The sequence below is a fragment of the Schistocerca piceifrons genome, chromosome 8 (genome assembly GCF_021461385.2).
Source record: "Schistocerca piceifrons isolate TAMUIC-IGC-003096 chromosome 8, iqSchPice1.1, whole genome shotgun sequence".
NCBI classification, from domain to species: domain Eukaryota; kingdom Metazoa; phylum Arthropoda; class Insecta; order Orthoptera; family Acrididae; genus Schistocerca; species Schistocerca piceifrons.
The window spans coordinates 314,834,602-314,857,847 of record NC_060145.1 but is presented as its reverse complement, the minus strand read 5'-3'; the positions used below and the strand labels follow the sequence as shown (position 1 = coordinate 314,857,847).

Here is a 23,246-nt window from a genome sequence, read left to right as displayed (position 1 = left end):
CAGCCATTCTTTACACCAATCAAAAATCCTGTCCAAGTCATCTTGTATCCTCCTACAGTCACTCAACGACGACACCTTCCCGTACACCACAGCATCATCAGCAAACAACCGCACATTGCTATCCACCCTATCCAAAAGATCATTTATGTACATAGAAAACAACAGCGGATCTACCACACTTCCTTGGGGCACTCCAGATGATACCCTCACCTCCGATGAACACTCACCATCGAGGACAACATACTGGGTTCTGTTACTTAAGAAGTCTTCGAGCCACTCACATACTTGGGAACCAATCCCATATGCTCGTACCATAGTTAGGAGTCTGCAGTGCGGCACCGAGTCAAAAGCTTTCTGGAAGTCAAGGAATATGGCATCCGCCTGGTACCCTTCATCCATGGTTCGCAAGATATCATGTGAAAAAAGAGCGAGTTGCGTTTCGCAGGAGCGATGCTTTCTAAAGCCGTGCTGATGCATGGACAGCAACTTCTCTGTCTCAAGGAAAAACACTGACATTTTCCGCTACGATAACACAGACTCGGAGGAAGAAATATAAGAATTCAGCGTCCCGTCGGCATCGAGATCGTTAGAGACGGAGCACAAGCAGTAGGCACACGCAGGAAGTGTGTGGTGAGGCGGGGAGCGGTGAGACGATGAGGGCGGCGAGAGGTCAGGAGGTCACGCACAAGGCGAGCAGTTCGACAAGTGAGTGGAGTGCCTGCAGGTGGCAGCACGGAGCTGGAGCGGAGCGCTTCCCACTGGGTGTACCTCCGGAAGAAAGCAGCGCGTGGCCTTGGGCAGTCTGGCCGTTGAAGCACGCACGTAGCCCCGGCCTTCATTTTCTCGCCAGCTTACTGTCCCGTGGAGTCAATGCAGCTCTTGCCGCTTTTCACACATGAACACGGTTTCCTGACCAGCTGTGATACGTTACAGTGAAATTCATATCAAACCCGAAGGTCGATTTGTACACCACAGTGCTGTTAGGAGTGACAGTGAAGCTCTCATCAACCGGAATGAGGTCTCATCAACCCGAAGGTTGATTTGGATAGCCAACCATGACAAAACTCTTCCATTGAAGATGTATGAGACTGGCAAAATACTCTCAGACTTCAAGAAGAGTATAATAATTCCAGTTTCAAAGAAAGCAGGTGCTGACAGGTGTGAATATTACCTAACTATACGTTTAGTAAGTCATGCTTCCAAAATACTAAACTCGAATTCTTTACAGAAGAATGGAAAAATGGAATGGGGAAGATCAGTTTGGATTCCGGAGTAATGTAGAAACACGCGAGGCAAAACTGACCCTACGACATACCTCAGAAGATAGGTTAAGAAAAGGCTTACCTACGTTTATAGCATTTGTAGAGTTAGAGATAGGTTTTAACAGTGCTGACTGGAAGACTGTCTTTGAAATTCTGAAGGTGGCAGGGGTAAAATACAGGGAGCGAAATGCTATTTGCAGTTCGTTCCGAAGCCAGACGACAGTTGCGAGAGTGGAGGGGCATGAAAGGGAAGCAGTAGTTGAGCAGGGAGCGAGGCAGGGTTGTAGCCTATCCCCGACCTTATTCAATCTACGACCAAGCAGTAAAGGGGCAAAATGGAGTAGGAATCCAGGCTCAGGGAAAAGAAATAAAATAAAAACATTGAGGTCTGCCAATGACATTGCAATTCTGTCAGAGACGGCAAAGATCTTGAAAGTGCAGTTGAGCGGAATGCACAGTGTTTTGAAAGGGAGATACAAGATGAACATCAACAAAATCAAAATAAAGGTAGTCGAATTAAGTAAGTGATGCTGAGGAAATTAGATTGGGAAACGACACTCTGAAAGTGGTACACATGTTTCGCATCTGGGCAGCAAATAACTGATGATGGACGTAGTAGAGACTATATAAAACGTAGACTGGCAATGGCAAGAAAAGCGTTTCTGAAGAAGAGAAATTTGTTAACATCGAATACAGATTTCAATGTTAGGGACGATTTTCTCGAAGTATTTGTATGATGAGCAGCCATGAATGGAAGACAAGAGAATATAAGTTTTTGAAACGTGGTGCTACAGAATAACGCTGAAGATCAGATGGGTAGATCGTGCAATTAATGAGAAGGCACTGAACAGAATTGGGGAGAAGAAAAATTTGTGACTCAACCTGACTAGAAGAAGGACACATTCTTAGACAATAAGGAATCACCAGTTTAGTATTTGAGGGAAGTCTGGGAGGTAAACGCAAAGGGAGACCAAGAGATAAATATAGTAAGCAGATTCACAAGAATGTAAGCTGCTGTAGTTATTCTGAGATGAAGAGGCTTGCACAGGGCAGTACAGCTGCATCAAACCAGTCTTCTGACTGCAGACCACGACGGCAACACAAACAACAACGACGACGACATTTCCAGAACGCTGCTGTGCAGAAATGTTTCTCCCAGACAGTGTCCTATAGTAACTGGTACTGTCGTGTTGATAAGCACAAGTCATCGCGTGAAACGGCCCGTAGTTGATGGAATATGCAGTAGTTCAATTCTCTTTGCAGTTTTTCGCTTATAGGTTTTCGTGCCAGAATCTTAACATTAAAAAAAAGTACTCCCCTCTATAACACACTCCTTCGGTAATTCCTGTAAGCACATCGCATTTACAAAATACGTAGTCGCTGCTGAAATGGCAAAACCCAATCTTCGTGTTTGCTTATTCGAAAGTGTGGTATGATTACTGTCACCAGCGAAAATATATTGATGGCAAGTGATGACAGCGTCCTGTCAGTGTTAAAACTCTGAGCACAGATCTGGCGGTAGCTGAACTCACACTATGCGGAATTATTGCCCAAATTCCTTTGGACTTTGCTAATTTTCAGAAGTAATGTTTCAACCCACGGCGGTCTGTTCCCGCTAGGAAACACCTCCATAACAAAATATTCTTGTAGCACTGCTGTCACATCTCAGCTAAAAGTTCCCACCAGCTCCGGTTGGCTTGGGAGACTTTAAGATTCGTAAAATAAGTCCTAACAGTATAATTGCGTAGGTTTCTGCGGCCAGAGCCAGTCGACATAAAAGTTTTCTGGCATGGTACCTACTGCTGGAGAAAAACCAACGGTTGCAGCAGCCTTCTTCCGGGTCAACACTAGTAGACCCAGAAGAAGTACACTGCAACCGTGGCCGAAACGTTGGTTTTTCTCCAGCAGCAGTTTTCCACAATATGACGCGGTACCATACCTAGAAAACTTTTATGTCGAAGTCTTAACAGGTTTCTTATCGATACAGCAACTATACCAAGTCGATACTGAAAGTCATGCAGCGTATCCCTCGTCGGTTGACCATAACTCGCCTCATTATTATTGTATTTTCCTTTTTGTTCCAGAGGTGAGGACCACTTGGATTGAGATATGGATGTTAGCTTAATTACAGAGCAGATTTCACATATTTTAAAATATATTATAAATTTCAGTATTAGATCCCTGTTCTACTTTTAGCGTCACACAGTGTACTGAAGGTTAGTTGATATTGTCAGTTGTTCCAAAGTTGTTTTCTACAATATCAGCAATGTCATGTGAAACTAATGAAAATGGCTTTAGCTACATTCAATAAGAAGGGGAAAACGCTATCTGTAATATAACAGGAACACATCTCACGCAATGGTGGTAAATCTCGATTCACCTAGTCTTAACGTCACGACGATTCCAGAATGTGAATCCGTCTAATCGTTTTGGTAATTTATTGCATAGTATACTACAGGTATTACATACGTGCTAGAACTGGGATGTATATTTTGGCAAGAAACTGTCAGACAAATTATACTGGATGGAGAAAATGATACCCAAAAATTACAAGATTAGAGACAGTAATATTCACCATATGAGATTATCCAAACAGCTACGGCTTCAACACTTTTCCCGAGGGATGGGCGATATAAACCTGTGAAAATCCTGTCCCAGTTGTATGGTGATCTTGGCTAGTCTTGGCGATTGAACGGCAGCCTCGCGCGGAATGACTATCTTGACTGACTAATGTATTGACAGTACTGCCAACATCATCCTCTACTTTGCGAGAAAGGCGCCTCTTATTCATCGCGACATGGAAATGTACTTGGCTGATTCGGGGAACAGTCATGTAGTGCGTCAATACGGATGTGACAGACTGCGACGGCTTGTGTAGGGCCTCATCCACCGCTAAATTTTTTGATTTGTTCGACTTGTGCTGGACAGTGCCTATAACATGTATCATACAATTTTTCAATGTTGTAAGACTCCTTGATTATTACACTTGTTCAGTAGAAGATACGCATTTGACAGTAGCGAAGATCAACAAGTGCTCTTAGGTCTTGGCATACATTTTAGAGCGCCTGAGTACTAGACTTTTTTTCTTCTTGTTATATTAGGATTCCGTTCCTTAAGTTTTACCATCGAGGTTTGAAACAACCTATGTACTACGCTTTTATCTGGCGGTAGTAAATATTTTGGAATAAATGAAGAAGCTTCTTGAAATATTCGTGTAATCAGCAAATAATCAACAAAGAACATAACTTAGTTTAGCAAAGACGAAAATAAATGTGTTTGTGTTCAAATACAAGATATTTTCACTGTACGTTTTGCTAATCGCGGCTCTTGACGATTAAGTTCAATATAGACAGCTGAAATGTCTTAAGACTGGTGTTGAAGCATCAAGCACTACTTCATTGAACTTTAGAATACAGATTTGCTATAGCTTTCAATAGAACTGGCGTCCTGATATAGTTAAAAACAGAAACAAACAAGGAGGACAGCAGTGATTTTTTCCCACCTACTTTAATGGCTGTAGCCAACGGTGTCCCTAGAGATGCAGCAAAATCTCAGATGAACAAGAATGGTAAAACGTAATACAGAAGAATAAACGTGGTGCATTAATTAAAGATCACAAAGATTTTAAAATGGTTTCCTCCCACGTACGAATAACTTATCCACAACATCACACCATTAGGTGCCGATGAAAAAGTAACTCTTTTATCATCTTCATTTTTCAGATTGTGACTGGTAACAGTAAACTTGTAGTTTCAAGTAACTCTCATAACAACCACAGTAACGGATAACATAAAATGTGCGTAGACGAGGCGACCTTGAAAGCGCTGAATAGCAGAAATCGGGGATATACACTGTCACCTAGTATAAAAGGTAGTTGATTAGAGAATGGTTTAGAGGTTCCATTAATTTTAACGTATTTCTTTGATTTCACCGGAGGAGTAACTGCGTAAGGCGTCTTTAGCCCGAGAAACATAAGTGCGAGCTGCTTTATACATGCCTAAGCTAGAGATGGGCAGAGAGACTAAATTTCATTCACACGCGGTATAAAAGCAATCACATACAATGCAGAGCATGTTCCTGTACATGTACAGTGTGCTATGAGCTTCTATAGTGCCGATCAATAAGCATTCTGGAAATAATGGAGCCGTCACCGTACTGCAGATGAACGCCAAAAAGTCCTCAGGCACGCAGGGAAATGAACACAACTGTTACACGCAAGGAGAAAAGTCCAATTATTTGAGAACAGTAAGCCCAGTGTACGCCATTCATGTGTCAGTTGCTTCACTTGGCGCTTGACGATTCCAGTCTTTTAAAGCACACACGCCCATCGATCACATGGCAACCTGAACGTGAGTCGCTACTGCTTCAAAAAGACTACCACAGTAAAATGTGTAATAAAAGTGGTTCAGATTTTTCCAGTCTACTCGAAGGCGTTAAGGAGATTGTATATGTAATTAGTGACGTATTAAACTTTCGTTCAACCACATATAATTTTAGTGACAAGGTACATAACTAACGACCCTTTTCGGGAAGTAGGTTCACATCCGTAGGTTATTGATATAAGAATCTTGTCATATTAAAAGTTAATAAACGGTAGACACTAAAATATTGGATTTAAAAATGTCTGTCTTACTTTAACTTCAGTCCTCCTCACACCCCATCGGCTCCATCGAAACCATTTATCATTGTGCTGGTTAATGGAAGAACACGCTGTATTTGTTCATTTCCTCGACGATAGAAATCCTCACCTCTGTCACGGGGCCATTGCAGAACCGGTGTGCGCACGCGGTTCTCGTTTGAAAAATCTCCCTTCCCCCCTTTACATGTTCTTTCAGCTTCCCGAAAAGATGGAAATTGCTTGGTGCGAGATCTGATCTGTCACAAATGCTTCCAAACGTCCTTTCGAAAACGCAACAAAGCTTGTGTTGCGCGCGCCGTGTAGGGTATTGCACTACATTCAAGAGAACGACGACTTTGCTCAATTTTCCATGGCTCTTCTTCTTTATGGAGTTATGCAGCGATGTCAGCGTTGTACAGCACAAATCGGTATTAACTGTTGTGCTATGCGCTGTAAGCTCTGTGAACACAACTCTTTCGCAGTTGAAGAAAACGGTGGTCGTAGCTTTGCCTGCTGATGGCGCAACTTTGCATTAAGACAGTGTGTCTCTATTCCATAGATGCTCTCTTTCTTGCAGGTGTGAAATGATGGACTCATGTCTCACTGGACGTAATGATGAGACTTATGACATCTTTGCCTTCCACGGAGGAACGCTCAAGAAAGTCCAGAGAGTCATAAGCCTTGCGCCTATTTGTTCGCGGAACACAGCGCGAGCACATTTTCCGACACTGCTGACGATCTCCGACGATGGAATGAGCACTGCCTATTGAGATTCGCATGTGTTGGCCAATGTCAGCGAAAGTGACTCTGCGACTGTTGCGAACCAGTTCCTCGATTGCCTGGACACTGCCGTTGGTGGCCGGTATAGACAGCCTTTCTTCCGGATTGCCATCACCCACATCTGCGCGCGATCGGTCAAATTGTTGGCACCATGTCACTACGGTTGAACGAACTTGTAGTTTAACTTTCACTCCTTGTATTTTATTTATTCAATTATTCACCAGTCTTCTGACTGACTCGGTGCAGCCCATCAAGAATTCTCTCTTGTATCAACCTTTTTATCTCTGAGCAGCATTTGCACCATGCGTTCTCAATTATTTGCCTCATGTATTCGAGTTTCGCTAAAGTTTCTACGCTCTACAGCTCCCTTTAGTACCATGCAATTACTCCCCCCCCTCCCCCCCAATGCCTTAGCACACGTTCTATCACCCCGTCCCTTCCTCTCGTGCTGTTACTATCCTTGTCGATTCTATAGCACCACGTTTCGAACATTTAGATTCGCGTCTCTTCTGGTTTACCCACAGTCCACGATTCACTTCCACAGAATGCTGTACTCCAAACGCACATATTCAGAAATTTTCCTTCTAACTATATAAAATCTAAAAAAGTGGATCCTTCCTTCAACCTATCTTAATTAAGTCGAAGCGTCAGCACTGCCTCACGTGTTCGTACAATTCTCTGGAACCCAAATTGCTCTTCCCTGAGGTTGGCTTCTACCAGTTTTTCCAGTCTTCTATAAATAATTCGTGTCAGTATTTTGCAATGGAACAGCTAAATACACCGACCTGTATGAGGACCAATCGCAACTCTAAGTAGATATCTGGAATAAGGACCGCTTGGGTGTTCTTGTAAATAATTTATTTAACGATCGGTCTCGTAACCTAGAAGCCACATCATCGGGTTAAATGTGGTGGCTCATTACACTGAAGTTGCATCATGGACGGGACGGAATAAATGGCGCAATTAGTGGATCGTCAGGTACTGTACGAAAGTATGGGTCCACGGTTCCTCAAGCGTGACATGATCCGAAACGAACGAGAGTAGGCCGAACGTAACCAGTTAACCATCAGATATAAGGGCACAATCCATCCAGAGTGCCATAAATATAGCAGAACGCAATGGATGGAGATGTAGGCGAGAAAATGCCCAGCTTTGTATCCTCACTTTCCACTTACCTGACGATCCGCTAATTGCGTCATTTATTCATAAAAACAGAATGTTCTGCCCCGTCCATGTTGCACCTTGAGTGTCGTGGTTCACCATATCCAACCTGATGATGTGGCATCTAAGCTATGGCACCGATCGTCAAATTATTTGCAAGTGCAGTCGAGCGGTTGTTGTTCGAGAGAAATGCACTGTAACTTTGGATGTGTGAGCAGCGTCGCGATGGGCCCAAAATGCTGGTAGCTTGGCTGTTACTGACCGTGGTGCCGGCCATGGCGGGGTCGGCGTTGTTGTGGGTCTGCGGCGGCGGCTGCTGGGGCTGCGTTGTGGCCACGGCGGGCTGCTGCGAGGGCGGCTGCGTCTGCGGGGGCGGCGGCTGCTGCTGCGGCGGCGCCGCCGGCTGCGTCCGCGGCGCCTTGCCTCGGTATCCCTGCGCAAACGCAACACGGGCGACGTCACTCTCCATACGCTGCAAGCTATCACCGAGAGGTTACACTCTACAGTGGCCTTCACCAAAAGTGGAGCTGTATTGGCTTCAACAGAGAAATGTAATTCCAATATACTGTGTGCCAACATTCCTGGAAATCGGAAATTTGTGGTAAGGACTATGCGACCAAACTGTTGAGGTCATCGGTTCCTAGGCTTACACACTAATTAAACTAACTTAAACTAACTTACGCTAAGGACAACACACACACCCCTGCCCGAGGGAGGACTCGAACCTCCGACGGGGGGTGGTGCCAATATTACTGAGGGCAGCCTTTCTCTAAGCGTTGAAGACTTCTCGGGTCTTCAAGATCTCGTAGCTGTGCTGTAATAATTCGAAACATTTGTTTTGGGTGTAGACCCCATTTCCACGACAGTGCACATTAAAAATAAACTCTCGCAGATTTTGTTCCACCCAGGCTACACCATAAAATCACTAACGATAGCTTTTATTTACGTGGCGCACTAACAGCCAATTCCGAGCTTAGTTGTTTTCAAGTAACCTTGCAGATAAAGCCACACGATTTCTGACATTTATCGTCTGCGTGTGCGGTGACTGCCTTACTTTTGAATATCACAAGAGTGCTTTCTTTCAGTACCGCCCAACTTTTTGAATGACGTCTGACGTAAATTTGAGGCTACACACCTGCTATACCATTATAAATAGCTCCACGACTGAAACTAGCCAATAGCATGATACAAACAAAACACTACTATCAGCAGCTCTCAGGCTGGAGATACAAAGTCTATTTAAACTACAAAATCACTGGACAGAAGTTGCTGCACACGTTCTAGGAAAACATTCCAGAGCCATTCATTCAACATCCGGCATGCTTTGAAAAGTCGTTTTGTAACATAAAAGCTTATAATTATTGTGAAGAGACAGGAACTCCGCGGTAGCGTTCTCGCTTCCCACGCCCGGGTTCCCGGGTTCGATTCCCGGCGGGGTCAGGGATTTTCTCTGCCTCGTGATGACTGGGTGTTGTGTGCTGTCCTTAGGTTAGTTAGGTTTAAGTAGTTCTAAGTTCTAGGGGACTGATGACCATAGATGTTAAGTCCCATAGTGCTCAGAGCCATTTGAACAGAAACTCCGCTTCGGTGGTTAGACATGTGAAACTCAGTGTCATGGAGCGATAATGCTAACGAATTGTTACACCTCTCTCTCTCTCTCTCTCTCTCTCTCTCTCTATACATATATATATATATATATATATATATATATATATATATACGGGTATAAGTGCAGTACATTCATCAGTGTCTTGGTCGTTTTTCCTCTGCATCGAACGGCCTTCTCACAAACATTTCACAAACCTTACAACCCGACTTTTTTCCACGCATCCACACTTCAATACCTGACCTGCTATCCAGGGGAAAATAAACATTAATGGCTTGCTCTTGCCACATGTTCTTGGAGGTATTATCCAATCTAATAACGTACGACTTGTATTGGCTGTCGTTATTAGTCTGCAAATGACGTAAATACCGATGTAATGCTCTACAGTACATCGTTCTCAGTCACCCATAAAAAAATCTGCACTTTTACCTAGTAAAGTCTTCTACCTTTCCAAATAATTATAACTGATACATACTCTAAACACAATAGGAATTAATTTCGATGCATCGCTCTCGGCTAACCATCAAATGCTCTACGGCAGCCAGGGCTCACCGACGGGGGTGTAACACTGAAGGAACAAACTGCTTCTTTGTTGTGAGAGGTATGGCTGTGGTATTTTTGGCTCTAGCAGGTACTGAGTGTTTCGCAGAGATGTGGTATTTTTTGTGGCGTTAGCAGATCTCGGCTGATGCGCAGAGCCCGGGGGTCGCGTGGAATGCGCCACGTCAGGGTTGGCCTCCATCTCGCCCCTGGCAAGGCCGTCGTTGTAAACGGCCCTATCACGCCCGACTCCCTAAACAAACGGCTGGGCTGCTTGCTTATTTGCAGTAGGCGGCCTGCTCCTTCGCTATAAAATATGGGCTGGTTGTGTTTACATGCAGCGAAATAGATTACGCCGAGGTGAAAACCAGCTGCTCTAAATACCATATCTCTGAATATCCTAGATGGTGGAGGGCCTTATTATACCCTAAAAGAAAGCGTTGGCGTTATGTGACATAATAACATTTAATACTGTATGTCCACAGTTTAATATTTGGTTGGCCCACAAGACTAAAGAATTACATTGACTCCGTTTCATCTACCGTGAATTCACAGGAGGTAAGAGACTTGGTCAGAATTTATTCGAGCCATTGTTTTGAACCAGCCTCCACTCTGACTTGTCATAGAATAAAGTTGGAGACCCTATTATAATACACTATTGTTGACTTGAGGTAACACATGAGAATGAATTTGCGGATGTATTCAGTTAGTGTGCATAACAGTTTTATATTGGATCCATTGTTAATAATGACCAGATAAATTCAACAATCAAACGACGAAAGAGTTTGTTATCTGCTCACCAAAGAAATGTTATGCCTCCCATATGACACCTTTACCGATTTGCTGTTTCCTCCATGCTGTTGTGACTACAGATTATGGTTGCATATACATATCTGGACGTCGCTTATTTTTACATCCCTTCACATTCCTGTAGTATCCTGACAAAGCATGTGATATCTTACACTGAAGAACACACTGTTTGCGAAATCGAAGGTATTAATTGTTCATTCAAAGAAGACCCTTGCCGCGATGGGTGACGGGAGGAGCTGACAAGTTGGTAAAATCGACGTTCACTTGTTTCCTATCGCTACCGATCATAACTTTCAATATCGTGTGCAAAGAGAGCCTTCACTGGACATATCAATAAATTTGAACTATTTCATATAACTTTTCGACGATCTTTACCTCCGCGAAATGCGTCTGGTTTCGTTGACGAGTACGTAGACACCCATAACATGTTGGGGGAAGCGACAAAGCTGTCGGTGCAGACCAAGGTCATTCGACTACCATTGATACAGGTACTTCTGTCAGCCAGTGGGCCGATAGTCTGCTTCCAGTGAAAAATTAGTACGTCCATTGCTATGATGAATAAATCGGCGATAAACTCAGTATGGACGTTTGAATGACGTAGCGTGGCACTTACTTTCATGTTTGACTATAAAGAAATGGCGTGACGACCAAGATACCGGCATCACAAATAGTACCATATAAATGGCACGCAAGCAATGATCGCCTTGCTTCATAGTTTTCACTTAGAATCACTAATATGAAACTGATGCGAGAAACGCGGCTCGCCTCTACAGTCCACCACTCGGCGGCACATTACTCATTATTTTCCGTTTTACAGCGAGCAACCTAACTACAATTATCGATAACGAAACATACACAAAGCTCCCAGCTAGTTTACAGGACATATCTCTTTGTTCTTCTGTCCGCAAGCCATTAGCGGCGCGACGCAAAGATAGCCCGAGCGAGACCCAGATACACAAAGGCGTTGTTTCTCCAGTCACATTTCTCCGCCGCTTCCAGAACGACTTCCACCAGTTTGATGCCAACAATTGAACAAGAAGGAAAACTGCTGCGCTCCACGAGATGTCCGCTGACAGTGGTGCATGCGCAACACGAGTAGTCAAGTCCTTGCGGCAAACAATGGCCAATGTTAATAGTTCAGGCTATGGCGCCGAGGACTGTGGTGTTTCTTAATATAATGGGTCACTCGTAGGGCAACGGTCACGTGACTTGCAACTGGCAAAATACGCTCAGAGAAGTCGACTCAAAACCCAAAACTCCGGGTGAGCGAATGTCTGTTAGATTAAAGTAATGTTATATAATGGAAATAAAGTGCTCAAAAGAATTTGGGGAACACGCGTATCAACGCCCGGTATGTTAAAGCTATTTTGATACAGGCGGTATTTGTGGTCTTATTGCATAGTCTGAAGTCTTCTTTTCAATGTTAACAACAAATAAAGTTGTTCGCCATCTATCGGCTGTGTTATGCAGTACAGTATTTGGTGACCTCTCAGAATGAAGTGAGTACCGGTCCCCTCAGTGTTCTCTAGCGTGGTACACAGGCAGCAGCTGTCATTTGTGGACGTTGTATTGAACCACATACGTGCAGTGCGACATCTTAATGCAGTGTAAGTTGCAAGGGTAGTCTGTCTGATCCAAGAAGGGTGACTTCCCGTCTTGCTGCTGCACATGTTAATGATTCTCCGCTGTGTCATCCGTAAGTTGTGAACACTCTACACGGAAACAGGTCCCCACGCAAGGCGAGCTGGGCAAGGTGGACGATGCATTACAATCCCACATGAAGACCAATATCTGGCCGTCTCTGCGTTGTTCGGCTATCGCTTGAGCCCTGCATGACGATCTCAGATGGGACAGTGAAGCCGCTGTGTGCGATTGGCACAGGTTACGAGAAGGGACCTTACGACCCAGACGTTTTGTTCGGGTAGCCCTCTCGACAAGACGACATCTCGCAGCTCATCTTCAGATCTGCCGTTCCGCTGTCGACAGGCAACTTCGTCAGTGGTGAAACGTTTTGTTCACAGATGAGTCCAGATTTTTTCTGACGCAAGGTGGTGGCCGTATTCCTGTGTGTAACCGCCGTAATAAGCTATATCTGAGAAGTGTTGTCCAGGAAATCGACAGATTTGGCCCAGGTTCTGTGATGGTGCGGGGAGGCATCAATGTTGACAGCCGTACGCATCTTGTCCGTGGTCGCCTTACCGCCAGGCAATGCAGCGCGAATATATCCTGTTGTACCATGTGGTGGTTGCTGATCTGAATTCCCTTTCCTGCACGATAATGCCAGGGGCCTCGTGGCGGGCATCACCAAGGATGTCTACATCTACATCTACATCTATACTCCGCGAGCCACCTTACGGTGTGTGGCGGAGGGTACTTATTGTACCACTATCTGATCCCCCCTTCCCTGTTCCATTCACGAATTGTGCGTGGGAAGAACGACTGCTTGTAAGTCTCCGTATTTGCTCTAATTTCTCGGATCTTTTCGTTGTGATCATTACGCGAGATATATGTGGGCGGTAGTAATATGTTGCCCATCTCTTCCCGGAATGTGCTCTCTCGTAATTTCGATAATAAACCTCTCCGTATTGCGTAACGCCTTTCTTGAAGTGTCCGCCACTGGAGCTTGTTCAGCATCTCCGTAACGCTCTCGTGCTGACTAAATGTCCCCATGACGAATCGCGCTGCTTTTCGCTGGATCATGTCTATCTCTTCTATTAATCCAACCTGGTAAGGGTCCCATACTGATGAGCAATACTCAAGAATCGGACGAACAAGCGTTTTGTAAGCTACTTCTTTCGTCGATGAGTCACATTTTCTCAGAATTCTTCCTATGAATCTCAACCTGGCGCCTGCTTTTCCCACTATTTGTTTTATGTGATCATTCCACTTCAGATCGCTCCGGATAGTAACTCCTAAGTATTTTACGGTCGTTACCGCTTCCAATGATTTACCACCTATGGCATAATCGTACTGGAATGGATTTCTGCCCCTATGTATGCGCATTATATTACATTTATCTACGTTTAGGGAAAGCTGCCAGCTGTCGCACCATGCATCAATCCTCTGCAAGTCCTCCTGGAGTACGTACGAGTCTTCTGATGTTGCTACTTTCTTGTAGACAACCGTGTCATCCGCAAATAGCCTCACGGAGCTACCGATGTTGTCAACTAAGTCATTTATGTATATTGTAAACAATAAAGGTCCTATCACGCTTCCCTGCGGTACTCCCGAAATTACCTCTACATCTGCAGATTTTGAACCATTAAGAATTACATGTTGTGTTCTTTCTTCTAGGAAATCCTGAATCCAATCACAAACCTGGTCCGATATTCCGTAAGCTCGTATTTTTTTCACTAAACGTAAGTGCGGAACCGTATCAAATGCCTTCCTGAAGTCCAGGAATACGGCATCAATCTGCTCGCCAGTGTCTACGGCACTGTGAATTTCTTGGGCAAATAGGGCGAGCTGAGTTTCACATGATCTCTGTTTGCGGAATCCATGTTGGTTATGATGAAGGAGATTTGTATTATCTAAGAACGTCATAATACGAGAACACAAAACATGTTCCATTATTCTACAACAGATTGACGTAAGCGAAATAGGCCTATAATTATTCGCATCTGATTTATCACCCTTCTTGAAAATGGGAACGACCTGCGCTTTCTTCCAGTCGCTAGGTACTTTACGTTCTTCCAGCGATCTACGATAAATTGCTGATAGAAAGGGGGCAAGTTCTTTAGCATAATCACTGTAGAATCTTAAGGGTATCTCGTCTGGTCCGGATGCTTTTCCGCTACTAAGTGATAGCAGTTGTTTTTCAATTCCGATATCGTTTATTTCAATATTTTCCATTTTGGCGTCCGTGCGACGGCTGAAGTCAGGGACCGTGTTACGATTTTCCGCAGTGAAACAGTTTCGGAACACTGAATTCGGTATTTCTGCCTTTCTTCGGTCGTCCTCTGTTTCGGTGCCATCGTGGTCAACGAGTGACTGAATAGGGGATTTAGATCCGCTTACCGATTTTACATATGACCAAAACTTTTTAGGGTTCTTGTTTAGATTGTTTGCCAATGTTTTATGTTCGAATTCGTTGAATGCTTCTCTCATTGCTCTCTTTACGCTCTTTTTCGCTTCGTTCAGCTTTTCCTTATCAGCTATGATTCGACTACTCTTAAACCTATGATGAAGCTTTCTTTGTTTCGGTAGTACCTTTCGTACATGATTGTTATACCACGGTGGATCTTTCCCCTCGCTTTGGACCTTAGTCGGTACGAACTTATCTAAGGCGTACTGGACGATGTTTCTGAATTTTTTCCATTTTTGTTCCACATCCTCTTCCTCAGAAATGAACGTTTGATGGTGGTCACTCAGATATTCTGCGATTTGTGCCCTATCACTCTTGTTAAGCAAATATATTTTCCTTCCTTTCTTGGCATTTCTTATTACACTTGTAGTCATTGATGCAACCACTGACTTATGATCACTGATACCCTCTTCTACATTCACGGAGTCGAAAAGTTCCGGTCTATTTGTTGCTATGAGGTCTAAAACGTTAGCTTCACGAGTTGGTTTTCTAACTATCTGCTCGAAGTAATTCTCGGACAAGGCAGTCAGGATAATGTCACAAGAGTCTCTGTCCCTGGCTCCAGTTCTGATTGTGTGACTATCCCATTCTATACCTGGTAGATTGAAGTCTCCCCCTATTACAATAGTATGATCACGAAACTTCTTCACGACGTTCTGCAGGTTCTCTCTGAGGCGCTCAACTACTACGGTTGCTGATGCAGGTGGTCTATAGAAGCATCCGACTATCATATCTGACCCACCTTTGATACTTAGCTTAACCCAGATTATTTCACATTCGCATTCGCTAATAACTTCACTGGATATTATTGAATTCTTTACTGCTATAAATACTCCTCCACCATTGGCGTTTATCCTATCCTTGCGGTATATATTCCATTCTGTGTCTAGGATTTCGTTACTGTTCACTTCCGGTTTTAACCAACTTTCCGTTCCTAATACTATATGCGCACTATTTCCTTCAATAAGAGATACTAATTCAGGAACCTTGCCCTGGATGTCTTGCAAAGTCTGGACAGAGAAGTAATGGAATGGCCAGTGGCGAGTCCCGACTTCCAATAAATCTCAAGGGGAATGGGACGGATACGACAAGATCATCGCTGTAGTACATTAGGCGAGTTGGAAAAGGTCACCGAACCATTACAACTCCACGTGATGACCGATATGTGGCCATCCATGTGTTGCAGCGTTGTAGGTGTCATGTAGGTGCCAGTCGGTGATAAACGATCACGGAAGGCATAACCGTCGCTGAAGGTCTCCTAGTCCAATGAAGAAAACCTAAGATGACGGAATGCATGACTGTTTCCACTTTAGTTTCTACACCAGTCGGGCTTTTCAGTTCTTGTCATGTAATTATACGAGGACGTAACGATGTTTCTTCGTGGACTTAATTTGTTGAAGATGCAGGCATAATTTTGTAACATACCCAGTCGTCAGTTACTGCTCATCGGAGTATGGCAGACGCCCAAAGTCATGTTCCCTAATTCTTTTGAGCAGTGTATAATAATAATAATAAGTAAATGGCGATACTAGTTCATCAAGTATGTACATGTTGTAAAACCGCCCTTATCGAACTGTTTCGGAACGAATAATTTTTTTCTTGCAAAATGTAGCTTACAGGAGAGATCTGTGTCGACACACCATCCTACTTCGCAAGACAGAATTGTAACTTACGATGTTTGTCCCATTATGTGGAAGCGTCGTTAAATTCACAGAAAGTATTTGTTGGGTCACATTTTGTATGCGAGGAGTTAAGTCGACTCGTCAAAATCTTACGGCCATTTCGCAGATGGGATACATACTTCTCATCATTCACATAGAGAGGTACTCTCCCATAAAAATCGAATAGATAAGCATTACTGTCAGCTCACACGGGCACGCCTCCATCAATGGTGCAGTTATTGACCCGGACAAGTTGTGTGGAAATCCAGTCAAAAACCGGAGTCGAGGAATGCAGAAAAGTATGATGTTGTGTAAGAACGTCTTGTTTCCTCCATTTTCTGTCGTACAGGTTGTTCGCGGCAGCTACAGGGACGCTCGAGCCTTATCTGGGACGATAACCGGGGACAGAGTTCAAAAACGGCCGCGCAGTGGGAAGCCGGCTTTGTCATACAACCACTATAAAATTTTCTGCCAGCAAGCTTTCCAGCTAGTCGTAGGAAGAACTCTCGAGATCGTCTTTCACTGATAACTAGCTGCGCAATAGCGAAAACAACACCAGTAGTGTAGCGCAACACGTAGATGTGTTTTAATTTTATTCGATAAGGCTGCACGGTACAAGCACGGGGAATCTGCGAAGTGGCTGTTCCAGTGTGGAAAAATGATGACAGTGCGTTCTTTAGTAGTTGAAACTAACTGTGGTATTTTAGTAAACATCAGCTGCCGCCAAGAAAACAAAGAGAACTTGCGCACGACTGCCTCAGCTGTCACAAGGGCAGTTGTAAGATCTAGGGCTCAAATTCTTCCCCTGGCTTAGGCGCAAACAGTGGCACTGAACGTTGGAAAGAGTCCACAGGTCATGAAAAATACCACCGGAGGCAGGAGTGCACTGAAGCGGCCAAAGCATTGCATCTCACTATCGAAAAAAAACAGTGATGAATCATTGAGAACCGTCGAAGAGCAGTAACAAGTCTTCTAATACATTAGTGAGTCTTTTTTCCTGAACAACGTTCGAGAGTAAGAGAAAGAACTATAGCAAGACTGATAGGGAAGTGCCGTTTACAGGTTTCCGATGTCGGAAGTTTGCGAGCCACAGTTGTTGAGGCAGTATGAAAAACTTTTAAGAAACATCGAGTGCAAGTCCTGCGACCGTCCTGGTTTTGCGACCAGCTTTTTTCCGATTTTGTAGAAGAGTGTTGCCACGTAGTTCGTGGGCACATAGTTGGTTTCGATTTTCTCGCCGGAGGTGGTGTTGCCGGAAGAGAGGTATTTACTGTGGTTGAATTAAAGTTAATAATCTATATTCGATTCCGAGGGAACCTGACCTAAGTAGCTTTGAACTGTTATCCTATTTTATCTTGGTAGTGGTATGGATTTCCGTGGAAGGTACAATGGAATCCGCAGCAGTTTCACAGTAACCCTACTTCTTCAAGAAGTGGCCACAGCCCCCTTGTCCTGTTGATATGCAGCTGAGTCTCCACTATTCGTGGCGGGGAAGAATCAACCCTGCAACCTTCGACTTTGGAGTTTGGATTTTAGGTGGGCGTTCCTTCCAATTGTCAATGCATCGAAAACGTATGTGACACGAAGGTCGACCCAAGGTGCCTTGAATGACTTCAGGCGTACAGCTGGCGGATTCTGGAGAGCGTTTCTTATGAGACACTGTCTTCTTAAGAATTGCACCTTGGCAGCTTCTCTTCTGAGATTCCTAGAAGCAATACTGCACAGAAGAGGCAACCAGTAAATGGGAGTAGATCTGACAGTGCAAGTAATGTTCCTCATTGTCTTACTAAAATATCAATTTATCTTAGTTATATGTACGCTGTTTTCCCCTGCAGGGGGACAATATTCAGCAGCTGAACAAACAAGTGAAATTGCAGTATTGCGTAGCATATGGGCCTTTATTCTCAGTTGTTCCCGGCTATAATGTGGAGTAGATTTATTCCTGAGCCAAGTTTCTTTGACAGGTTCGTCAACGTTGCTATAATGATAGTACTCGATCGAAGGCGACGCCTAGATATTTAGGGAAGCACTTATAGGCAAAATTCTATTCCTAACAAATAAGACTCTTGCTTCCTGCGTACCTCTTTGTTATCTAGCACGATCGGCATATGTGCGTACTAACTCTGTCGTCATGTGGATGTGCGCCCGTGTGTCTGTAGTACAGCGGTTCCCAAACTTTTCCTGTGGCTGAACACTGAGAATCCTGGTACTTTGATGGAACACCTTGTTTATTTTGAAGGTTAATAACATTTTTTTAAAATGAGAAAAACATGTTTTATTCTGTGCTTACTTCAATTTTAAATCATGATTAATAGCGGAAAATCATAACAGAAATTTTAAAAAGTAATTAGTATCGCCAAAACGTCTAAGAAAACACCACGTTGTTAATAGTCTTCCCGTTGATCAGCAGCGTTCCGCCGAACACGGTTTGTGAAACCCTCTTCTAGCGACGTGTTTCTTTCGCTGACAAGGGACTGATGGCCTCGCCGTTTAGTCCCATAATCCTCTCGATGAATCAGTCCATCTTTTGCTGGCAATTATATTGCGACCTTTCAGGGGGTTTCATTTTACAGCGTCTGGATCGTTTCTTTTCGAATACACTTTATACATAAACGATCTAACGGAAATGGTAGGGAACAATCTGTGACTGTACGGTGTAGTTTAAGGACAGTGTCGTCTTTCTCTCATTTTGACAGAATTTCTAAATGATGCGATGAATGACAGCTTGCTCTAAAGGTGTACAAATGAGTAGGAAAAACAATCATATGCTGTTCGAATACACTATTATTGGTGCGCTCCTTCACACAGTCACGCCGATTAAATATCTAAGTGTAACGTTGCAAAGCGATAGGGAATGGAACGAGCACGTAAGGTCGGTTGAAGGGAAAACGAATAGTCCGGTTTGTTTGAAGAATTCTATGCAAGTGTCACTCATCTTGTAAGGAGATCGTGTACAGAACACTTGTGCAACCTTTTTGAGTACTGCTTGGGATCCCCGCCAGGTAGGATTACATTTGGAAGCCCGCTGCTAGATTTGTTAGCTGTACGTTCTATCAACTCGTGAGTATTACGAAAATGCTCCGTGAACTGAAATAGGAATCTCTGGAGGGAAGACAACGTTCTTTTCGCAAAAAATACTGAGAAAGTGTATAGGACCGACATTGCGTCAGACTACAGAAGAATCCTATTTGCCCATATCTAAATCCTGCGTAAGGACAACAAAAACAAGATACATAAGAGTAACTACTGCTCCTTCGGACGCTTACTGACAGTTTTTTTTTCCTTGGCGTCGTTTGCGTGTGAAACAGAAAAGGGAATAACTAGCAGTGGTACAAGAGAAATTCCTGCTGCGGAAGCGCGTTAGATCTAGCGCGACGACACGACAAAAGGAGCGGACAAGAAATGGAAGACACTTATTCCGTATCGTCGCTGGATTTGGACATCGATATCTAGATTTACACACCAGCGTTGACCGTCCAGAGTCGAATGGTTTCAATGGCCGCGACGCTTGGCAAGACCTTCTGGCGGCGTTATCTAGCAGGAAACTACGCGAGTTTTCCTCATCTAGTTGTGTTGACGCATCCGAAGCTTTCCGGTCCCAGACGTTTCTATTTGCACACAATTGCACGCCCTGCTCATTGTTATTTCTCTCTGTTTGCTGTTCTGGTTTTGTTCGTATACTGTTAACGATTCTTGCCTTTCACGTTTGGATTCCCCTCGGTTTCTCCCTTGGAATTTGCGTACGGTTTGCAGTCGTCCCTTAGGTCAATCGCCGTTTTCCCGGACACCGCTTAGTACCACTCCCATGTCTGGACAGTGCGTTACTAAGCTTGTTATGGCCACAGTATGTTTTATTGTAAAGGTGTAGTTGTACTTCCGAGGGAGGTGTATTAGCAGCTACCTGCTCGCGTGTGGTGCGGGATGGACGCACGCGACTGACTTGTTGGTAGCCGTGGTGTCGTCTTATCAGGCATGGCAGCGCGTCTGCGCCCATTAAATACGCCATTCAGTCGAGCGCGGTGGCCCTGATTAGCCGCATTGAACCAACGCGCTGACCCACTGGGGGAACCCTTTCTCCTCACAGAACGACTCGTAATTAGCTTCCAGCACGCTGCGGGTCAGACGGGCTGTCTTGTTCAGCTGAGGCTGTAATTCGTAGAAAGTGTCGTCCGTCTACGCTCCCGCACTAGTGCAGAAAAAACAACGGGAAAAGCGGGAGATGGAAGCGGGAGTGAAGACGTCGACTAATTGTAACATTATACCGTGGCAGCTTTAGTAGAAGCGGCAAATTTCTAATATTTATATACGGACGACAGTAAAATAAAAAAGTGGACAAGTACGCGAAGCAAAGGGAGTCCCATATTTACCTTTCACCCAGATCAAGCTGCAAAGTTTTCGGAGTTCTGGAGGTGTCCAGCATTACTTGTTGCACTTCCATGTGCCCGGATCAAGGCGCCATAAATGTTCTCACCGTTATGGATGTAACGAAGCGACTAAGCTGGGAGGTTCGAAAGGATAGGAAAATGCCTGTAAGAACCAAAGAATGGAACGACTTAGCGTAGTTCCAGTACTGTGAATGACGTTAATATAATGTCATGTTGTGGAAGTCCTTCAGTCCTTGGTCAACATAAGTAAATTCTTCATAACGGGAAATTTGGCTACACTTTATTACTAGCAAAATTGTAAGTTTCCTTGCGTGAAACGGTTTTATCTTCACTGCTGTACGTTTTTAAATGTGTACGTAACAACTGCAGTGAAGCCAGAATGAGATTTTCACTCTGTAGCGGAGTGCGCGCTGATGTGAAATTTCCTGGCAGATTAAAACTGTGTGCCGGACCGAGACTCGAACTCGGGACCTTTGCCTTTCGCGGGCAAATGAAGTTTGGAACGTAGGAGTCGAGGTATCGGCACAAGTAAAGCTGTGAAGACAGGGCGTGGGTAGAGCACCTGCCCGCGAAAGGCAAAGGTCCTTAGTTCAAGTCTCGGTCCGGCACACAGTTTTAATCTGCCACGAAGTTTCAACTGCACTGAATGTTAACAGGCCGTTTGAATTTCCCTACCCTTTCTTTTCCTAGTAAATCAGATATGTCAATATATATAGTCCGACGAAGCTAAGTTTGTGCGTGAGAAGACAGTCCATTTTTGAACTTGGCAGTGACGCCAATGGGCTGAGGATGACACGGAGGTCGGTCGGTACAACTGGATCTTCCGAGGCCAGTTCGTACGCAGATTTTTAGTTTAGCGGGTGGCATCAAAAGACACTCGGATGCTAGGTGCCTTTGAGAGAAAGGTACTTTGAAGTATCAATGGCCAACCTGTGAAAGAGGCAGATGCAGAAGATTTCAGTCATAAACTGTCCTACACTGTTTGTATAAATATGTAGCTATAAAAATGACACTGAAACCTTCCAAACTGAGATGGGCGGAGCACTTCGCACGAATGAGTGGTTCGGAAGTAGCTAGAAGATGGAAATCCCTGGGGTCAAAGAGTCTGAGCTCGACCGAGAACTGGATGTATAAGAGTCGTGGTACAAGTGCAAAAAATAAGCTGTAGGGAATGGAAAGCTCCAGCTTTGGATGATGATAACTAGAAGAGAATTGTTGAAACGACCAAGGTTCACAATGAACTATAGAGTGACAGAAATCAAGACGGCGGAATACCTATGGAATCTCTTTCCTCATTCTTTTGTATTTCTCCTACGGAGGAGTGAACAACAGGTTACACCTATTTTCGTATGACACCATACTGCAACAATGTCACCGGCTGTAGCCACACAGTTCGCTTCTATTGGCTATTTACAATCGTTGCTGTCACAACTGTTCGCAAAATTAATGACGCTTCCGGAAATGAATCTGGCTCGTTCTAATGAAATAAATGGTTCACAACCTGTGATGCTTTAGTCCTTGCGTACTATTGGTGACGTAGATAGCCTGTATGGATAGATAAATTGATTCCGAAGGAAGAAGGACGCCGTATCTAGCAGAGACTACAACGAAATACATACCTAAAAATTGGAGAATCACATCGCATAAGGATGAAGGACTGCACGTAAGAAGTGCGCGCGCTGTAAGATTGTAGCAGGAGGTGCGACCGCTTGTGGGCGGGCGCGGCGCGGCGTATTTACTGTTGGCAGTGTTGGCAAGCCTGCGGCGAGTAACTGGGTCAGTGTCTTCCTGCGGCCGGGCCGGGGCGGCTCCCGAGAGACGGGCGCAGCGCTTGCCGCACGTGCGCGCCGCTGGCCACGTGATGTAAACATGCTGCTGCGCTAGTCAAATGGCGCTTACTCACAGCCGGCCAGCCTGCACTTGTGAATGAGGCCGCGCAGCACGCGCCGACGTCAGTGGAGCGGGACGCGCGGACTGGTTTCTCCGCACACTCGCAAGACTACTTGTTTTGAGTCTGCTGCGTGCCTACGTGTGTTCGAAAACAAGTCTCAGCTAGCACTAGTCAAAACATTGTCGACAGAGACTTAAAAGAGCATCAGTAGTAGCATGAAAGAAAGTTTTTTTAGTACTGGTAAAGATGTCTTTTACTGTGCAGTCCTAAAGCGTCGACTGCACACCGATCAGCGCAGTGCCGCGAAACGGCATCAAGAAGGCGCTGATCCGCGCGCCAATGGGAAGAGCGGGCAGCGCCACACCTCCAGGAAGACTGAGTTCAATGCCCCCTGTCAACGCTGATTTAACCAACCGCCCATCGCTTGTCGGCCCAGTTCGGTCGCAGA

At 44.6% G+C, this 23,246-nt stretch overlaps 1 protein-coding gene across 1 annotated transcript in view; it reads right to left on the bottom strand.

The window, feature by feature from the left end:
* Positions 1-8,140, bottom strand: part of LOC124711676 (methylcytosine dioxygenase TET2) — a 52,876-nt gene extending 44,736 nt beyond the window's left edge. The window contains exon 1 of the mRNA XM_047241872.1: positions 8,084-8,140. Within this exon, the coding sequence (XP_047097828.1) occupies positions 8,084-8,098 (15 nt within the window). The 5' untranslated portion in view covers positions 8,099-8,140. The remainder of the gene's footprint in view (positions 1-8,083) is intronic.
* Between the last annotated feature and the right edge of the window lie 15,106 nt (positions 8,141-23,246).